The sequence below is a fragment of the Giraffa tippelskirchi genome, chromosome 5 (assembly GCF_054371585.1).
Source record: "Giraffa tippelskirchi isolate mGirTip1 chromosome 5, T2T-mGirTip1v1.2.pri, whole genome shotgun sequence".
NCBI lineage: Eukaryota > Metazoa > Chordata > Mammalia > Artiodactyla > Giraffidae > Giraffa > Giraffa tippelskirchi.
The window spans coordinates 50,602,970-50,621,170 of NC_137279.1; the positions used below are offsets into that span (position 1 = coordinate 50,602,970).

The following is an 18,201-nucleotide window of genomic DNA, read 5'->3' on the forward strand; positions in this document are numbered from 1 at the left end:
ATTTTAACTTACCTTGAGTGCTAGAAGGTTCTCTACTGTACAGTTTTTATCAAGAGACACTGACTTTCCAATAATCTCCTGGAGAGCCTCCCAATGCCTTGGCTTGAGACAGGGGTTTCCTAGTGCTGTGATGATTGGCAGCTCTTGTTTAAAATCTATCACTGATTGCTTAAGATGTGTCACCATGTCATTTTTAGGTAGACCTATAAGAAGCAATGGGTCAGCAGCTTTACCATACAGTCTACATTTTCTAAGCCAGAAAATAAATTTGCTATTTAATGTAATACTGCTTTCTCAGTTATTAATCTGCACTAAAATAATGAGGCTTATTAACATCACTCTCCCATAAGAATCAAGCATGGATCAAAATAAAGGGAAATAGTTAATCAGGACTAGTGATTAAAACCCCAAACTATCAGAACAAGTTATTTTGCAAAATTTGATATTAGGGATAGCCAGTTACCACAGGGTTTCCCAGATTTTCCCTGACAAGATAGACATATAGACAGAGAGGTACACACATATAACTTAGAAGACTATTATAGTTTTTGGGCTTTTCAATTTTGCTCAGTAAAAGAACATCAAGGGAAAAAAGTTACTATCATTTCATAAAGAACCTATCTTCACACTGAATTGTAGAAAATGTAGGTAAAAACTTTGCCATAGACCAGAACTGATCTTTCCTCTGGCATTAACAACACACCACGATACAGATTCCTGGTCGGGAAGATCCCCTGGAGGAGAGCATGGCAACCCACTCCAGTATTCTTGCCTAGAGAATCCCCATGGGCAGAGGAGCCTGGTGGGCTACAGTCCATAGGGTCGCAAACAGTCAGATACGACTGAGCGACCAAGCACAGCACACACAAATGGTGCAGGACTCACAACCTGTGCAAGCTGAAGGTTCAATCCTTGTAACCTTTTACTCAATTTATAAAAGAAAAGTGGGAGGAGACAGAGAAATAGCCAAAGTAGGGCACTTGAGAGAACTGAAAACTATACGCATATTCTTGACTATCCAATTGGTACAGATGAGGCTTATTTTATAAAGCTATGTTGAATAACAAAGTGTATTTCAAGACCTGATTAAATAAAAAGATGAGAATAAGTTTTTTTGCAAGTTTATACTGTGGTGAACAAGATTTTATCTGGGAAACTATGGATAAAAGAAAGTGTTGCTTTATATATTGCTCTCTGAAACAGATATATGACACAATATTGAAAGAGAATGCACAAAATGAGTGTTGTGTTGCTTTAACACTCTGGGTGATTTGTCCCCAATTTTTCTCTTTTCTACAGTTTCTGTAATAGTCATATTTGTTATATAATTTAAAAACAAGCAAATTAAGGTGTTTTCCTTGAGAGGGAAAAAAACTAAAAAGAAAATTATAAAACTAAAAAAACTATAAAAAAGACTATAGCTTAACGTATAGCTGAGAGATGAGAGGAATTTAAAAAAAAAAGCATTATCTTGCCAAGTGGAATAAAGCTTTCTATTTGGAAAGGATTTGATTTTACAGAATTACTTGCACAGCAACAGCATCTCTGTGTTGGCAAGATTTCAAATTTGATGATTAGCAGAAGGAAAACCTATCAAAAGGACTCTGGCTGTTTTCTGCATTGCCCAAATTATACTATCTGCATATACAGTGAGGGTTTGAAGGTGGGTCCTTAACATCAAAACATCTGTGGTTCTAAGAGCCAGAATCAGGGGGAAGCATTTGGGGTTCTACCTAGGGAATCAATTTTAAACAGATATAAAATTGTTACTAATTAAAAAATTTTTTTTAATTAAAAAAAGTTTTAATCTCTTTCTTGCTTCACGAAGTGATTCCTACCTATACTCGTGTACTGTCTTTTCAGTCATTAATGGTCAGCCCTTGGAACAGGCAAAGTAACAAAGCCAAGGACAATGATCTTGCTAGCCCAGTAGCCATTTCTGTGTAACCTTAAGTAAAAACACTTGAGAAAGACACTTTACCTTTTTCTAGTACAAAGATTATTTGCATCCATTTTGAAACATTTCTATATACTGATTCTGTATCAATACTGTCAAGAGTACTATTCCTCCATTCCCAAAAGAGTGTTCCCCATTCCTCTTGTGCATCCCATAATATTTTCCTTAAGGTTAAGTCATAGTCAATGTCAGCAATCTCTGAAAGTACAATTTGTGTAATCTCTTCCATATTAAGAAAATGCATATGAGACTGGGAATCATTGAAATAGTCCTGATAGTTTGAATATGTTTTAGCTTTGACAGCTAAACTTGCAGCTTCCTCTGAAAGAGTCTGGATCATTTCCATTGCTGTTGACACTGGAGTACTAGCACATAACAAAACAGAATTTCTTATCTAAAAAAATAATAAGACATTTTTAGGAGGGTATAATGTTCTGAACTTAAACATATTTTATTGACAGCATTTTAGTATGCCACCTAAATGTCAACAAACATTATTTGCAATCATTATCTGAAAAGACTGTCCTTAATTTATACTTATTTATGATTATGCTTAATTTTAATTATTTTTTATTACAATAATACCTATAATTTGTGTACCTTCTATATCTCAGGTCCTGTGATAAGTAACATTGAGGACCTTATTTACTAAGTCCATACAAGAAATTTGAGAGATAATTTATATTTTCCATGATTTTTCAAGGACGTTCAGAGGTTCCCATCTTCTAATGGTAAGTGGCAGTTCCAGAGTAGGGCCCTATGATAGCCTGCACTCCAAAACTTACTTCCTTTTTCTGATGATGCTGAACTTGGTATTACTTGAATGATGTTTATCACATGTTACCTTATATTAGTTTTCCCACTGCACAGAAAGTTGTAGACATTTGCAACAATAACCTCCAAAGAGGGATATAAGTAAAATTTTATTCTGATTTCTTACTATATTATAAAATTCTGAAGATTGAGGATAATTTCACTTATTTATTTTTGTATACCTCTTAGAACGTAGTACAATCATATGTAAAAGCTGTTGAAAGAAGTAATGAATTTGGATCCTATCACCTTATTCTTTAAAAAAATCAAACCCATGGAACTACATGTAACATTGTGTTATGTGTAGTGTGGTCATCCAATGAGTACCGATAGCAATCGTAACACAAAAGCTTAAGCAATTGATAAACAGTATCTGCAATGATGGATAGGGCTTAGAATAATCTATATCAGTGATGCTTATATAATGGATTATAATAAAATTTTCTTTAGGCTTTTCCTGCAATTTTCCATTCATTAATATTTATTTACATTTGTAAATGAGCTATCTTTGGGGAGAGGGAATACTTTTATTTCCATTTTTAAAAAAATTTATTTATTTTAATTGGAGGCTAATTACAATATTGTACTGGTTTCTGCCATACATTGACATGAATCAGCCATGGGTTTACAGGTGTTCCCCATCCTGAACCCCCGTCCTACTTCCCTCCCCATCCCATCCCTCTGGGTCATCCCAGTGCACCAGCCTTGAGCACCTTGTCTCATGCATCGAACCTGGACTGGTGATCCATTTCACATATGATAATATACATGTTTCAATGCTATTCTCTCAGATCATCCCACCCTCACCTTCTCCCACAGAGTCCAAAAGTCTGTTCTATACATATGTGTCTCTATTGCTGTCTCACATATAGGGTTATTGTTACCATCTTTCTAAATTCCATATATATGTGCTAGTATACTGTACTGGTGATTTTCTTTCTGGCTTACTTCATTCTGTATAATAGGCTCCAGTTTCATCCACCTCATTAGAACTGATTCGAATGTATTCTTTTTAATGGCTGAGTAATATTCCATTGTGTATATGTACCACAGCTTCCTCATCCATTCGTCTAATGATGGACATCTAGGTTGCTTCCATGTCCTGGCTATTGTAAACAGTGCTGCGATGAACAATGGGGTACACGTGTCTCTTTCAGTTCTGGTTTCCTCGGTGTGTATGCCCAACAGTGGGATTGCTGGGTCATATGGCAGTTCTATTTCAGTTTTTAAAGGAATCTCCACACTGTTCTCCATAGTGGCTGTACTAGCTTGCATTCCCAACACTGTGAGAGGGCAATTATTGTTTGTAGATTTTCTGAGAGCCGCCATTCTGACTGGTGTACCTCATTGAGTTTTGATTTGCATTTCTCTAATAATGAGTGATGTTGAGCATCTTTTCATGTGTTTGCTAGCCATCTGTATGTCTTCTCTGGAGAAATGTCTGTTTAGTTCTTTGGCCCATTTTTTTGTTTGGGTCATTTATTTTTCTGGAATGGAGTTGCAGGAGTTGCTTGTATATTTTTGAGATTGTCAGTTGCTTTGTTTGCTATTATTTTCTCCCATCCTGAAGGCTGTTTTTTCACCTTGCTTATAGTTTCCTTCATTGTGCAAAAGCTTTTAAGTTTAAATAGGTCCCATTTGTTTATTTTTGCTTTTATTTTCATTACTCTGGGAGGTGGGTCATAGAGGATCCTGCTGTGATTTACGTCGGAGAGTGTTTTGCCTATGTTTTCCTCTAGGAGTTTTATAGTTTCTGGTCTTACATTTAGATCTTTAATCCATTTTGATTTTATTTTTGTGTATGGTGTTAGAAAGTGTTCTAGTTTCATTCTTTTACAAATGTTTGACCAGTTTTCCCAGCACCACTTGTTAAAGAGATTGTCTTTTCTCCATTGTATATTCTTGCCTCCTATGTCAAAGATAAGGCGTCCACAGGTGTGTGGATTTATCTCTGGGCTTTCTGTTTTGTTTCATTGATCTATATTTCTGTCTTTGTGCCAATACCATACTGTTCTGATGACTGTAGCTTTGTAGTATAGCCTGAAGTCAGGTAGGTTGATTCCTCCAGTTCCATTCTTCTTTCTCAAGATTGCTTTGGCTATTTGAGGTTTTTCGTATTTCCATACAAATTGTGAAATTATTTGTTCTAGTTCTGTGAAAAATACCATTGGTAGCTTGATAGGCATTGCATTGAATCTATAGATTGTTTTGCATAGTATACTCATTTTCACTATATTGATTCTTCCTATCCATGAACACGGTATATTTCTCCATCTATTTGTGTCATCTTTGATTTCTTTCATCAGTGTTTTATAGTTTTCTACATATAGGTCTTTTGTTTCTTTAAGTAGATATATTCCTAAGTATTTTATTCTTTCGTTGCAATGGTGAATGGAATTGTTGCCTTAATTTCTCTTTCTGTTTTCTCATTGTTAGTGTATAGGAATGCAAGGGATTTCTGTGTGCTAATTTTGTATCCTGCAACTTTACTATATTCATTGATTAGCTCTAGTAATTTTCTGGTAGAGTCTTTAGGGTTTTATATGTAGAAGATCATGTTATCTGCAAACAGTGAGAGTTTTACTTCTTCTTTTCCAATCTGGATTCATTTTATTTCTTTTTCTGTTCTGACTGCTGTGGCTAAGACTTTCAAAATTATGTTGAATAGCAGTGGTGAGAGTGGGCACCCTTGCCTTTTTCCTGACTTTAGAGGAAATGCTTTTCATTTTTCACCACTGAGGATAATATTTACTTTGGGTTTGTCATATACAGCCTTTATTATGTTGAGGTTGTTCCTCCTATACCTGCTTTCGGGAAGTTTTTTTTTTTTTTTTTTACCATAAATGGATGTTGAATTTTGTCAAAGGCTTTCTCTGCATCTATTGAGATAATCATATGGTGTTCATCTTTCAATTTGTTAATGTGGTGTATTACATTGATTGATTTGCAGATATTGAAGAATCCTTGCATCCCTGGGATAAAGCCCACTTGGTCATGATGTATGATCTTTTTAATATATTGTTGGATTCTGTTTGCTAGGATTTTGTTCAAGATTTTTGCATCTATGTTCATCAGTGATATTGGCCTGTAGTTTTCTTTTTTTGTGCCATCTTTGTCTGGTTTTGGTATTAGGGTGATGGTGGCCTCATAGAATGAGTTTGGAAGTTTACCTTCCTCTGCAATTTTCTGGAAGAGTTTGAGTGTGATAGGTGTTAGCTCTTCTCTAAATTTTTGGTAGAATTCAGCTGTGAAGACATCTGGTCCTAGGCTTTTGTTTGCTCGAAGATTTTTTATTACAGTTTTGATTTCTGTGCTTGTGATGGATCTGTTAAGATTTTCTATTTCTTCCTGGTTCAGTTTTGAAAAGTTATACTTTTCTAAGAATGTATCCATTTCTTCCAAGTTGTCCATTTTATTTGCATATAGTTGCTGATAGTAGTCTCTTATGATTCTCTGTATTTCTGTGTTGTCTGTTGTGATTTCTCCATTTTCATTTCTAATTTTGTTGATTTGGTTCTTCTCCCTTTGTTTCTTGATGAGTCTGGCTAATGGTTTTTCTATTTTATTTATCTTCTCAAAGAACCAGCTTTTAGCTTTGTTGATTTTTGCTGTGGTCTCTTTTGTTTCTTTTGCATTTATTTCTGCCCTAATTTTTAAGATTTCTTTCCTTCTACTAACCCTGGGGTTCTGCATTTCTTCCTTTTCTAGTTGCTTAGGTATAGAGTTAGGTTATTTGACTTTTTTCTTGTTTCTTGAGGTAAGCCTGTATTGCTGTGAACCTTCCCCTTAGCACTGTTTTTACAGTGTCCCATAGGTTTTGGGTTGTTGTGTTTTCATTTTCATTCGTTTCTATGCATATTTTGATTTCTTCTATGATTTGTTTATTCAGAAGCGTGTTGTTTAGCCTGCATATGTTGGAATTTTTAATAGTTTTTTTCCTGTAACTGACATCTAATCTTACTGCATTGTGGTCAGAAAAGATGCTATTATTTCAATTTTTTTGAATTTACCAAGGCTAGATTTATGGCCCAGGATGTGATCTATCCTGGAGAAGGTTCCGTGTGCACTTGAGAAAAAGGTGAAATTCATTGTTTTGGGGTGAAATATTCTATAGATATCAATTTGGTCTAACTGGTCCATTGTGTCATTTAAAGTTTGTGTTTCCTTGTTAATTTTGTGTTTAGTTGATCTATCCATAGGTGTGAGTGGGGTATTAAAGTCTTCCACTATTATTGTGTTACTGTTAATTTCCCCTTTCATACTTGTTGGCATTTGCCTTACACACTGTAGTGCTCCTATGTTGGGTGCATATATATTTATAATTGTTATATCTTCTTCTTGGATTGATCCTTTGATCATTATGTAGTGTCGTTGTCTCTTTTCATGGCCTTTATTTCAAAGTCTATTTTATCTGATATGAGTATTGCTACTCCTGCTTTTTTTGGTCTTCATTTGCGTGAAATATCTTTTTCCAGTCCTTCACTTTCAGTCTGTATGTGTCCCTTGTTTTGAGCTGAGTCTCTTGTAGACAGCATATATAGGGATCTTGTTTTTGTATCCATTCAGCCAGTCTTTGTCTTTTGGTTGGGGCATTCAACCCATTTACATTTAAGATAATTATTGATAAGTATGGTCTCATTGCCATTTGCTTTGTTGTTTTGGGTTGGAGTTTATACACCCTTTCTGTGTTTCCTGTCTAGAGAAGATCTTTTAGCATTTGTTGAAGAGCTGGTTTGGTGGTGTTGAATTCTCTCAGCTTTTGCTTGTCTGTAAAGCTTTTGATTTCTCCCTCATATTTGAATGAGATCCTTGCTGGGTACAGTAATCTGGGTTGTAGGTTTTACTCCTTCATCACTTTAAGTATGTCCTACCATTCCCTTCTGGCTTGATGAGTTTGTATTGAAAGATCAGCTGTTATCCTTATGGGAATCCTCTTGTGTGTTATTTGTTGTTTTTCATTTGCTGCTTTTAATATTTGTTCTTTGTGTTTGCTCTTTGTTAATTTGATTAATATGTGTCTTGGGGTGTTTTGCCTAGGGTTTACTCTGTTTGGGACTCTCTAGGTTTCTTGGACTTGTGTGACTATTTCCTTCCCCATTTTAGGGAAGTTTTCAACTACTGTCTACTCGAGTATTTTCTCATGGCCTTTCTTTTTGTTGTCTTCTTCTGGGACTCCTATGATTCGAATGTTCAGGCATTTCACATTGTCTCAGAGGTCCCTGAGGTTGTCCTCATTTCTTTTAATTCCTTTTTTTTTTTTCCTGCTTCATTTATTTCTACCATTCTATCTTCCACCTCACTTATCCTATCTTCTGCCTCTGTTATTCTACTGTTGGTTCCATCTAGAGTGTTTTTGATCTTATTTATTGCATTATTCATTATTGATTGACTCTTTTTTATTTCTTCTCAGTTCAGTTCAGTTGCTCAGTCGTGTCTCTTTTTTATTTCTTCTAGGCCTTTGTTAAACATTTCTTGCATCTTCTCAATCCTTTTCTCCAGGCTATTTATCTGTAACTCCATTTTGTTTTCAAGATTTTGGATCATTTTTACTATCATTATTCTGAATTCTTTTTCAGGTAGACTCCCTATCTCTTCCTCTTTTGTTTGGTTTGGTGGGCATTTATCATGTTCCTTTACCTGCTGAGTATTTCTCTGCCTTTTCATCTTGTTTAGATTGCTGTGTTTGGGGTGGCCTTTCTGTATTCTGGCAGGAGGGAACACTTGGAGAAATAATCTTAGTTGCTTCGATGGAGGTAAAGTTTTGTCAACTCTATCAGCAGTGTTCTAATTGAGATCTTCACAGAATGATATCAGTCACTAAATATACCAATAAAACAATTTAAAATGCATCCATTAGAAGATGGAGTAAATATGCCCCATCCTATCTTTCCCAATGAATACATGTATAAGCCCTGGACAGAACATGTGGAGGGAGCAGTGAGGTGAGCAACCTGAAAATAAATTGCAGAAGGCAGAATGGGGAAGAAAATGGTAACTTGAAATGCCACCAAATTAGCAATGAGTTTACCATTTTCTCCCTGACCTAAGTTCAATGTATTAGAAATCTGGGAGGAATTTTCAGGAGGCAATAACAGTGAGAGCTCCAGGAGAACTTACCAGTTCTGACTTGAGGAGCAAGAAAGGTTCTGACGAAGACTCTTTGCTTGACCAAACTTTAGTCAGGTTCCCTGGTGGCTCAGATGGTAAAGTGTCTGTCTACAATGTGGGAGACCCAGGTTCGATCCCTGGGTTGGGAAGATCCCCTGGAGAAGGAAATGGAACCCCCCCCCCCAACTCCAGTACTATTGCCTGGAAAATCGCATGGACAGAGGAGCCTGGTAGGCTATAGTCCATGGGGTTGCAAAGAGTCGGACATGACTGAACAATTTCACTTTCTTTTCTTTCTGATTGACTACTAAGTAGGTTGTAACTTTAAGGCTCATTTGTGCACTTCCTTATAAAATTAAGTTTTAGTAAGAACCCTGCTAAGTCACTTTAACCAGCATTCCCACCCTCAATGTCTGCTCATCCTAGACAACAGATCATTTCCCCTATTGCAATCGTACTGAATAAAAATCTATTTTTACCACTCTGACTACTGTTCAGCTCTGGGTTTTCTTTGACAGCTCCTAATGCTCAGAGTATGGACATCTTCTCTTTCTCTCTCTTTTTCTTTTTTCTTACAACCCAGTTCTCAAACAATTTTAAGGTGGTGGCAATGGAAGCCTCAGGAGCTGAAACTCTGAGGGAAGAGAACTTTACTTCCTGTCTTAGTAATCTGTGGTTCTAAGGAGGGTCAACCCTGCTGATTTTTTTTCTCTGTGTGTTCTACTACTTTGCCCCAGATGTGGGTGCAGTTATGGAAGTTGACAGAGTACAGTAACAAGTCCCAGCTTTCTAACCAGAGGACTGAAAAAGAGAGTGCAGGGAATCTGGAAAATATGGAAAAGATTGTAAACAGAGAGGATCTCTGGCAAGTAACTACATAAAGTTGTTAATGAACTCCTGGGCTCAACTGAGCTGCACACATATAGATCTGATCCTATTCAGCACATCAAAGACTCTGAGATTAAACTAACATACCACTACCCAGAATAATACTGACCACTGGATGGCACACACATGCTCTGAACAGCACCTTAGAGACACTGATAATGGAAATAACAATGGAAAGAAACCCACAGCCCAAAGACAGTGGGTTGGAACTTGGGACCTGAATCTGACTAGGTCAACAGTTTTCTAAAACAAAAATATCAACATGGCATTTAGGTAAGACACAGAACTTTAGAGCATAATATTTAATCCAATATTACTCCATATACAAAAAAATCAGGAAAACTTCAATTCACATGAGAAAAAATAATCAACACCATAGACACCAATGTCTAGATGACACAGATGTTAGAATTATCTGACAAAGAATATAAAGCAGGTTTTATAAGAATGCTGCACAGAAATAATGTATATTCTTGAAGCCACTGGGAAAGTAGAAAGTCTTAGCAAAGAAAAATAAAAAAGATACAAAGAAAAATCAAATGAAAATTTTAGAACTGAAAAACACAATAAACAGAAGTAGAAGTTCATTGGATTTGACTCAATAATAGCATGGAAATGATAGAAGAAAGAATCAGTGAACCTAAAGACAGATGCTTACTCTAGCTGAGACCCTCCCCAGGGGTTGCCCTTGACCAAAAAGTCACACAAGATTACACCCTCTCTATAGCTCCATCACGGATGTGTAAAGAACCAGCCCTCTTGTCTTCATTCAGGATAAGTGCAGAGTCATTTCAATTGAGAGATTCCCCTGGTTGCTCAGATGGTAAAGCATCTGCCTGCAATGTGGGAGACCTGGGTTCAATCCCTGGGCTGGGAAGATCCCCTGGAGGGCATGGCAACTCACTCCAGTATTCTTGACTGGAGAATCCCCATGGACAGAGGAGCATGGTAGGCTACAGTCCACGGGGTCACAAAGAGTCGGACACAACTGAGCGACTAAGCATGGAGCATAGGATCCTATGAAACCTATGTGGCAATGACACTAGAGTTCAATTTTACTTTCTATCCAACCTTGATTACCCTAAGCCCTCACACTGTTGCCAGAAGCACTTTCCAATGAACCTACTGTAACACAGATATTCCACCTCAGTGTCCAACCTAGTATACTTAACATATAAATAGGGTGAACTAGAAACTTTGGTATATATGCATATGAAATTTCTAGTAGTATTTTAAAGATTGCAACTGAATGCATTCAAGTACTCTCATATGCCTATTTTTTCACCTTCATTGTATTTGTGTGAAGCCAGTATAGATTCTGCATAGATTGAGAAAATTTTTAAAGTAACTAATTGTAATACATAACATTGTGCCTAACACATATTAGGTACCAAAATATGCTGAATAAATATAATAACAATAACTTGTAATGGTGGTGGGGATAGAGGGGAGTGCAGAGAAGCAAGGATTCTGGAGCCCTAGCCCTCACTGCATGATCTTAAGCAAGTTACTTAATATCTTTAAAACTCAGGTGTTTGCTTGTTTGTTTTCATGCAGAAAAAGGATAAAGAACCTAGCATGGTTACTGACACTTAGTTAAAGCTCAATAAATGTTAGGTGTGTATTGTATAGTTTGCTCCTCGTAAGTGAGTGAAGCTGGAACTATTATCTTTTGGCCTAGACTAAGGCCCAAAATGGTATGGACCTAACAGAAGCTGAAGATATTAAGAAGAGGTGGCAAGAATACACAGAAGAACTGTACAAAAAAGATCTTCACGACCCAGATAATCACGATGATGTGATCACTCACCTAGAGCCAGACATCCTGGAATTTGAAGTCAAGTGGGCCTTAGAAAGCATCACTACGAACAAAGCTAGTGGAGGTGATGGAATTCCAGTTGAGCTATTTCAAATCCTCAAAGGTGATGCTGTGAAAGTGCTGCACTCAATATGACAGCAAATTTGGAAAACTCAGCAGTGGCCACAGGACTGGAAGAGGTCAGTCTTCGTTCCAATCCCAAAGAAAGGCAATGCCAAAGAATGTTCAAACTACCGCACAATTGCACTCATCTCACATGCTAGTAAAGTAATGCTCAAAATTCTCCAAGCCAGACTTCAGCAATATGTGAACCGTGAACTTCCAGATGTTCAAGCTGGTTTTAGAAAAGGCAGAGGAACCAGAGATCAAATTGCCAATATCCACTGGATCATCGAAAAAGCAACAGAGTTCCAGAAAAACATCTATTTCTGCTTTATTAACTATGCCAAAGCCTTTGACTGTGTGGATCACAATAAACTGTGGACAATTCTGAAAGAGATGGGAATACCAGACCATCTGACCTGTCTCTTGAGAAACCTGTATGCAGGTCAGGAAGCAACAGTTAGAACTGGACATGGAACAACAGACTGGTTCCAAATAGGAAAAGGAGTACGTCAAGGCTGTATATTGTCACCCTGCTTATTTAACTTATATGCAGAGTACATCATGAGAAACGCTGGGCTGGAAGAAACACAAGCTGGAATCAAGATTGCCAGGAGAAATATCAATAACCTCAGATATGCGGATGACACCACCCTTATGGCAGAAAGTGAAGACGAACTAAAGAGCCTCTTGATGAAGGTGAAAGAGGAGAGTGAAAAAGTTGGCTTAAAGCTCAATGTTCAGAAAACTAAGATCATGGCATCTGGTCCCATCACTTGATGGGAAATAGATGGGGAAACAGTGGAAACAGTGTCAGACTTTATTTTGGGGGGCTCCAAAATCACTGCTGATGGTGATTGCAGCCATGAAATTAAAAGACGCTTACTCCTTGGAAGGAAGGTTATGGCCAACCTAGATAGCATATTGAAAAGCGGAGACATTACTTTGCCAACAAAAGTACGTCTACTCAAGGCTATGGTTTTTCCAGTGGTCATGTATGGATGGGAGAGTTGGACGGTGAAGAAAGCTGAGGGTCGAAGAATTGATGCTTTTGAACTGTGGTGTTGGAGAAGACTCTTGAGAGTCCCTTGGACTGCAAGGAGATCCAATCAATCCATCCTAAAAGAGATCAATCCTGGGTGTTCATTGGAAGGTCTGATGTTGAAGCTGAAACTCCAATATTTTGGGCACCTCATGCGAAGGGTTGACTCATTGGAAAAGACCCTAATGCTAGGTAGGATTGAGGGCGGGAGGAGAAGGGGAAGACAGAGGATGAGATGGTTGGATGGCATCACCGACTCGATGGACATGGGTTTGGGTAGACTCCGGAAGTTGGTGATGGACAGAGAGGCCTGGCGTGCTGCAGTTCATGGGGTCGCAAAGAGTTGGACACGACTGAGCGACTGAACTGAACTGAAGGCCCAAAAAGTATCCAGGGTTTTTTAGCCCTTTTTATGTCATGGGCCAACTTTAGCAGTCTGTTGAAGCCTATGGAAAAAAATCACCACTTTACTGTTGCTTGTCTACATTAACTCAGGGCTGGAGAAAATGCTAAACTTCAGTTAGAGGTTAGTGAGAATAGACACATAATTTCACTTCTCATTCAAATTAACAAATCAAAATGATCTCTGTGGATTCCACGTTAAGAATACTTGGACTAAATTATTTACTTAAGATTCCACCCAAATGAAATACTTATATGTTAGGCTTACATAATGAGAAACAAAAACTTACTTTGGCCTTTAAATTACTAACTTCAATATGTAGACCAGTGATGTATGATTCCAAACTGTCTCTGAATTTAGAAATAGCAGCATTTTTATTTGTCTCAATTAACTTCACAGAAGATTTGAGTTGACCAAACTTAATAAGAAGGATTTTATATACAGCAATTTGCTCTTCTGAAACATGGATCTGGTAATACCTTACAACAGAATACAGTCGAGCAACTATTGTGTACTCTTTTTCTAATTTAGATATTTTTGAAGAAATTGCATCCAAAAAAGTAAAATATTCCAGAAATTCTTCTATTTCAGTGGGAGTATATTCCAGCTTCTGCAAGGATGAGTCTATAACCTGAAATCATTAACAAATCAATTACAATTATCTAATGATTTTTCATTATTTTAGAAAACTAGTTACTGAATATCTCTCACTAACTTACATAATTATACTTTCAAAAAAAGACATCATCTAGACATTATTCTAAGTACTGCTTAAATACCAGAGCATTAAGAAGATCAAATCCTTTCTATTGTTAACAGAAGGAACTTGAATGTAACTTGCCCATAAAATAAATGCTACTAAGACCTAAAGATAGTTTCTCTGGTGGCTCAGATGGTAAAGAGTCTGCTGACAATGTAGGAGACTCAGGTTTGATCCCTGAGTCAGGAAGATCCTCTAGAGAAGGAAATGGCAAAACACCCCAGTATTCTTGTGTCCAGTATTACCATGGACAGAACAGCCTGGCAGGCTATAGCTCATGGGGTTGCAAAAATCAGACACGACTGAGCAACTAAGCATGCATGCACATGAGACATAAAGAAGTACTGTTATGAATAAATTTGTTCTAAGAAGTAAATGCAGTAGTAGTAACAAGGTTATGACTGAAATGTGAACAGTGCATAATAATTGCTCCCATTTTTTTGAGCATTTATATGTTATGTTCTTTATGTACACGAACTCATTTTGTTTTGATAGCATGTTTACTCAGTTCAGTTCAGCTGCTCAGTCATGTCCAACTCTTTGCAACCCCATGGACTGCAGCATGCCAGGCCTCCCTGTCCATCACCAACTCCTGGAGTTTACTCAAACTCATGTCCATGGAGTCGGTGATGCCATCCAACCATCTCATCCTCTGTCGTCCCCTTCTCCTCCTGCCTTCAATCTTTCCCAGCATCAGGGTCTTTTCCAATGAGTCAGTTCTTCACATCAGGTGGCTAAAGTATTGGAGCTTCAGCTTCAGCATCAGTCCTTTCAATGAATATTTAGGACTGATTTCTTTTAGGATGGACTGGTTGGATCTCCTTGCTATCCAAGGAACGCTGAAGAGTCTTCTCCAACACCACAATTCAAAAGCATCAATTCTTCGGTGTTCAGCTTTCTTTATAGGTCAACTCTCACATCCATACATGACTGGTGGAAAAACCATAGCTTTGACTCTATGGATATTTGTTGACAAAGTAATGTCTCTGATTTTTAATATGCTATCTAGGTTGGTCATAACTTTTCTCCCAAGGAGCCAGCATCTTTTAATTTCATGGTTGCAGTCACCATCAGCAGTGATTTTGGAGCCCCCAAAAATAAAGTCTCTGACTGTTTCCACTGTTTCCTCATCTACTTGCCATGAAGTGATGGGACCAGATGCCATGATCTTAGTTTTCTGAATGTTGAGCTTTAAGCCAAATTTTTCACTCTCCTCTTCCACTTTCATCAAGGGGCTCTTTCATTCTTCTTTGCTTTCTGCCACAAGGGTAGTGTCATCTGCCTATCTGAGGTTATTGATATTTCTCCCAGCAGTCTTGATTCCAGCTTGTGCTTCATCCAGCCCAGCATTTCTCATGATGTATTCTGCATATAAGTTAAATAAGCAGGGTGACAATATACAGCATTGACATACTCCTTTCCCGATGTGGAACCAGTCTGTTGCTCTATGTCCAGTTGTAACTGTTGCTTCTTGACCTGCATACAGATTTCTTAAGAGGCCAGTCAGGTGATCTGGTATTCTCAGCTCTTTAAGAATTTTCCGTAGTTTGTTATGGTCCACACAGTCAAAGGCTTTGGCATAGTCAATAAAGCAAAAGTAGATGTTTTTCTGGAACTCTCTTGCTTTTTTGATGATCCAACGCATGTTGGCAATTTGATCTCTGGTTCCTCTGCCTTTTCTAAATCCAGTTTGAAATCTGGAAGTTCAAGGTTCACATACTGTTGAAGCCTGGTTTAAAGAATTTTGAGCATTACTTTACTAGCATGTGAGATGACTGCAATTGTGCTGTAGTTTGAGCATTCTTTGACATTGCCTTTCTTTGGGATTGGAATGAAAACTGACCTTTTCCAGTCCTGTGGCCACTGCTGAGTTCTTCAAATTTGCTGTCATATTGAGTGCAGCACTTTCATAGCATCATCTTTTAGGATTTGAAATAGCTCAACTGGAATTCCATCACTTCTCCTAGCTTTGTTCGTAGTGATGCTTCCTAAGTCCCACTTGAATTCGCATTCCAGGATGTCTGGCTCTAGCTGAGTGATCACATCATCATGATTACCTGGGTCATGAAGATCTCTTTTGTATAGTTCTTCCGTGTATTCTTGCCACCTCTTCTTAATATCTTCTGCTTCTGTTAGGTCCATACCACTTCTGTCCTTTATTGTGCCCATGATTGCATGAATGTTCCCGTGGTATCTCTAATTTTCTTGAAGAGATCTCTAGTCTTTCCCATTCTATTGTTTTCCTCTATTTCCTTGCATTGATCACTGAGGAAGGCTTTCTTAGTCTCCTTGCTATTCTTTGGAACTCTGCATTCCAGTGGGTATATCTTTCATTTTCTCCTTTGTCTTTTACTTCTCTTCTATTCACAGCTATTTGTAAGGCCTCCTCAGACAACCATTTTGCCTTTTTGCATTTCTTTTCCTTGGGGATGATCTTCATCCCTGTCTCCTGTACAGTGTCACGAACTTCTGTCCATAGTTCTTCAGGGACTCTATCAGATCTAATCCCTTGAATCTGTTTGCCACTTCCACTGTATAATCATAATAAGAGATTTGATTTAGGTCATACCTGAATGGTCTAGTGGTTTTCCCTACTTTCTTCAATTTAAGAAACTTAAGCACGTTTACTACTTGAGTGTTATTTTTTCTAGTCTGCAAAGAGGGAAACTGAGTTTCAGAAGGATTAATAAGCCTAAAATATGAAACAGTGAGTTACAGAGCTATGATTCAAAGCCAAATCTGATTCCAAATCCTATTTGTATCCATTATAAGTATATGCCATCATTACAAATGTATGGAAAAATGTATGTGTGTGCTGTGGTGTGCTTAGTCGCTCAGTCATGTCCAACTGTTTGCAACCCCATGAACTTTAGCTTGCCAGGCTCCTCTGTCCATGGAGATTCTCCAAGCAAGAATAATGAAGTGGATTGCCATGCCATCCCCCAGAGGATCTTCTCAACCTAGGGATCAAACCTATGTATCCCAAATTGCAAGTGGATTCTTCAGCATCTGAGCCACCAGGAAAGCCCATATATACGTGTATATATAACATCCACACCTTTTATAAGTAAGTGTGTATCATTCCATTAGATTTTCAAAAAAATTAAATTCCTATACTTAAATTGCAATTTTACCATAGTTTCCCTCATGTTTCAAGGGCTCTTGATGAGTACTCATAATTTTAGAATCAATATCAGTTTAATTTTTCAGCTCACAGCCTTGACTGCCTGTGTATGTCTCTAATTTTTTAAATACTTCTTCTATTCGACTAAATGCTCATGCAAAAACTGCAATAAAAAAAGTTTATAAAATAAAAATACCTATTACTTCACCACCCAGAGATAATTATGCTAACAAAGCAGAAATTTTACTGTGGTGTATGGGTATATGTGTGTATACATACACATATGTGAACCTGTTCTTGAATATACATTTTTATCACAGGGTTAGTATGAACTGACTTTAAAGTCAGAGAGACTTGTGTTTGAATCCTAGCTCCCATATTTACTAACTGCATGAACCAAAGTAGCTTTAGTTTAATAAACTTGGTGTCCTCATTACAGTTTTGAGAATCAAATAAAAGAATTTAGTAATGGGTTTATAATGATGCCTGCTGAATTTGACTGAAACTGATCACAATAGAAGACTGAGTAAAGACAACTATCCTGACTCCAACCACAAATCCCAATTAAATTCCAGAAAAATATCTTAAAATAAACTCATATCCCAAAGAAAACAGATAACTACATTAGTAGAAAGACATGAAATATTCCCAAACTTCCTTTTTGTCACTAGTAGTACATTCAGTTAAGGATGGTAAAAGAAAAGAAAATTACAGACCAATTTCACTTACAAGCATAAAGGCAAAAATTAAAAAATAATGTAGCAATATATCTATGTGCATGTGTACACTGGTAAGGTATATCTATCAATTTAGATATGAGATTAAACTTAGAAAGTCAACTAATGTAGTTAACCACATTAAAAGGCTAAAGGAAAACAACTGCATGATTATCACAACAGATAAACAGAATAAGAATTTGATAAAGTTAATTTATGATTAAAAAACACATATCAAATTAGGAACTCTTATGCAAATAAGGGAATTTCCTTAACTATATAAAGGGAAGCTACTTCCCTTTATAAAAACACACCTGGGGGCATGCAGAAGTCAGAAAGAAGAGAAATAAACAGAACTTTCAGAACAGCTTCCTAAAATATATATATATAGCTCAGAAACAACTTTCTGGAACTAATAGCAATGATTCTTCTAACTGTAGAAGTAACTCACATATGTTCACTATGTGCC

General features: G+C 37.2%; 1 protein-coding gene across 1 annotated transcript in view; it reads right to left on the reverse strand.

The window, feature by feature from the left end:
- Nucleotides 1-18,201, reverse strand: part of DNAH14 (dynein axonemal heavy chain 14) — a 377,211-nt gene that overhangs the window by 249,879 nt on the left and 109,131 nt on the right. The window contains exons 18-20 of the mRNA XM_081491559.1: nucleotides 13,422-13,763; nucleotides 1,982-2,351; nucleotides 13-203 (exon numbers count right to left, since the gene is read on the reverse strand). Coding sequence (XP_081347685.1) covers nucleotides 13-203; nucleotides 1,982-2,351; nucleotides 13,422-13,763 — 903 coding nt within the window. The remainder of the gene's footprint in view (nucleotides 1-12; nucleotides 204-1,981; nucleotides 2,352-13,421; nucleotides 13,764-18,201) is intronic.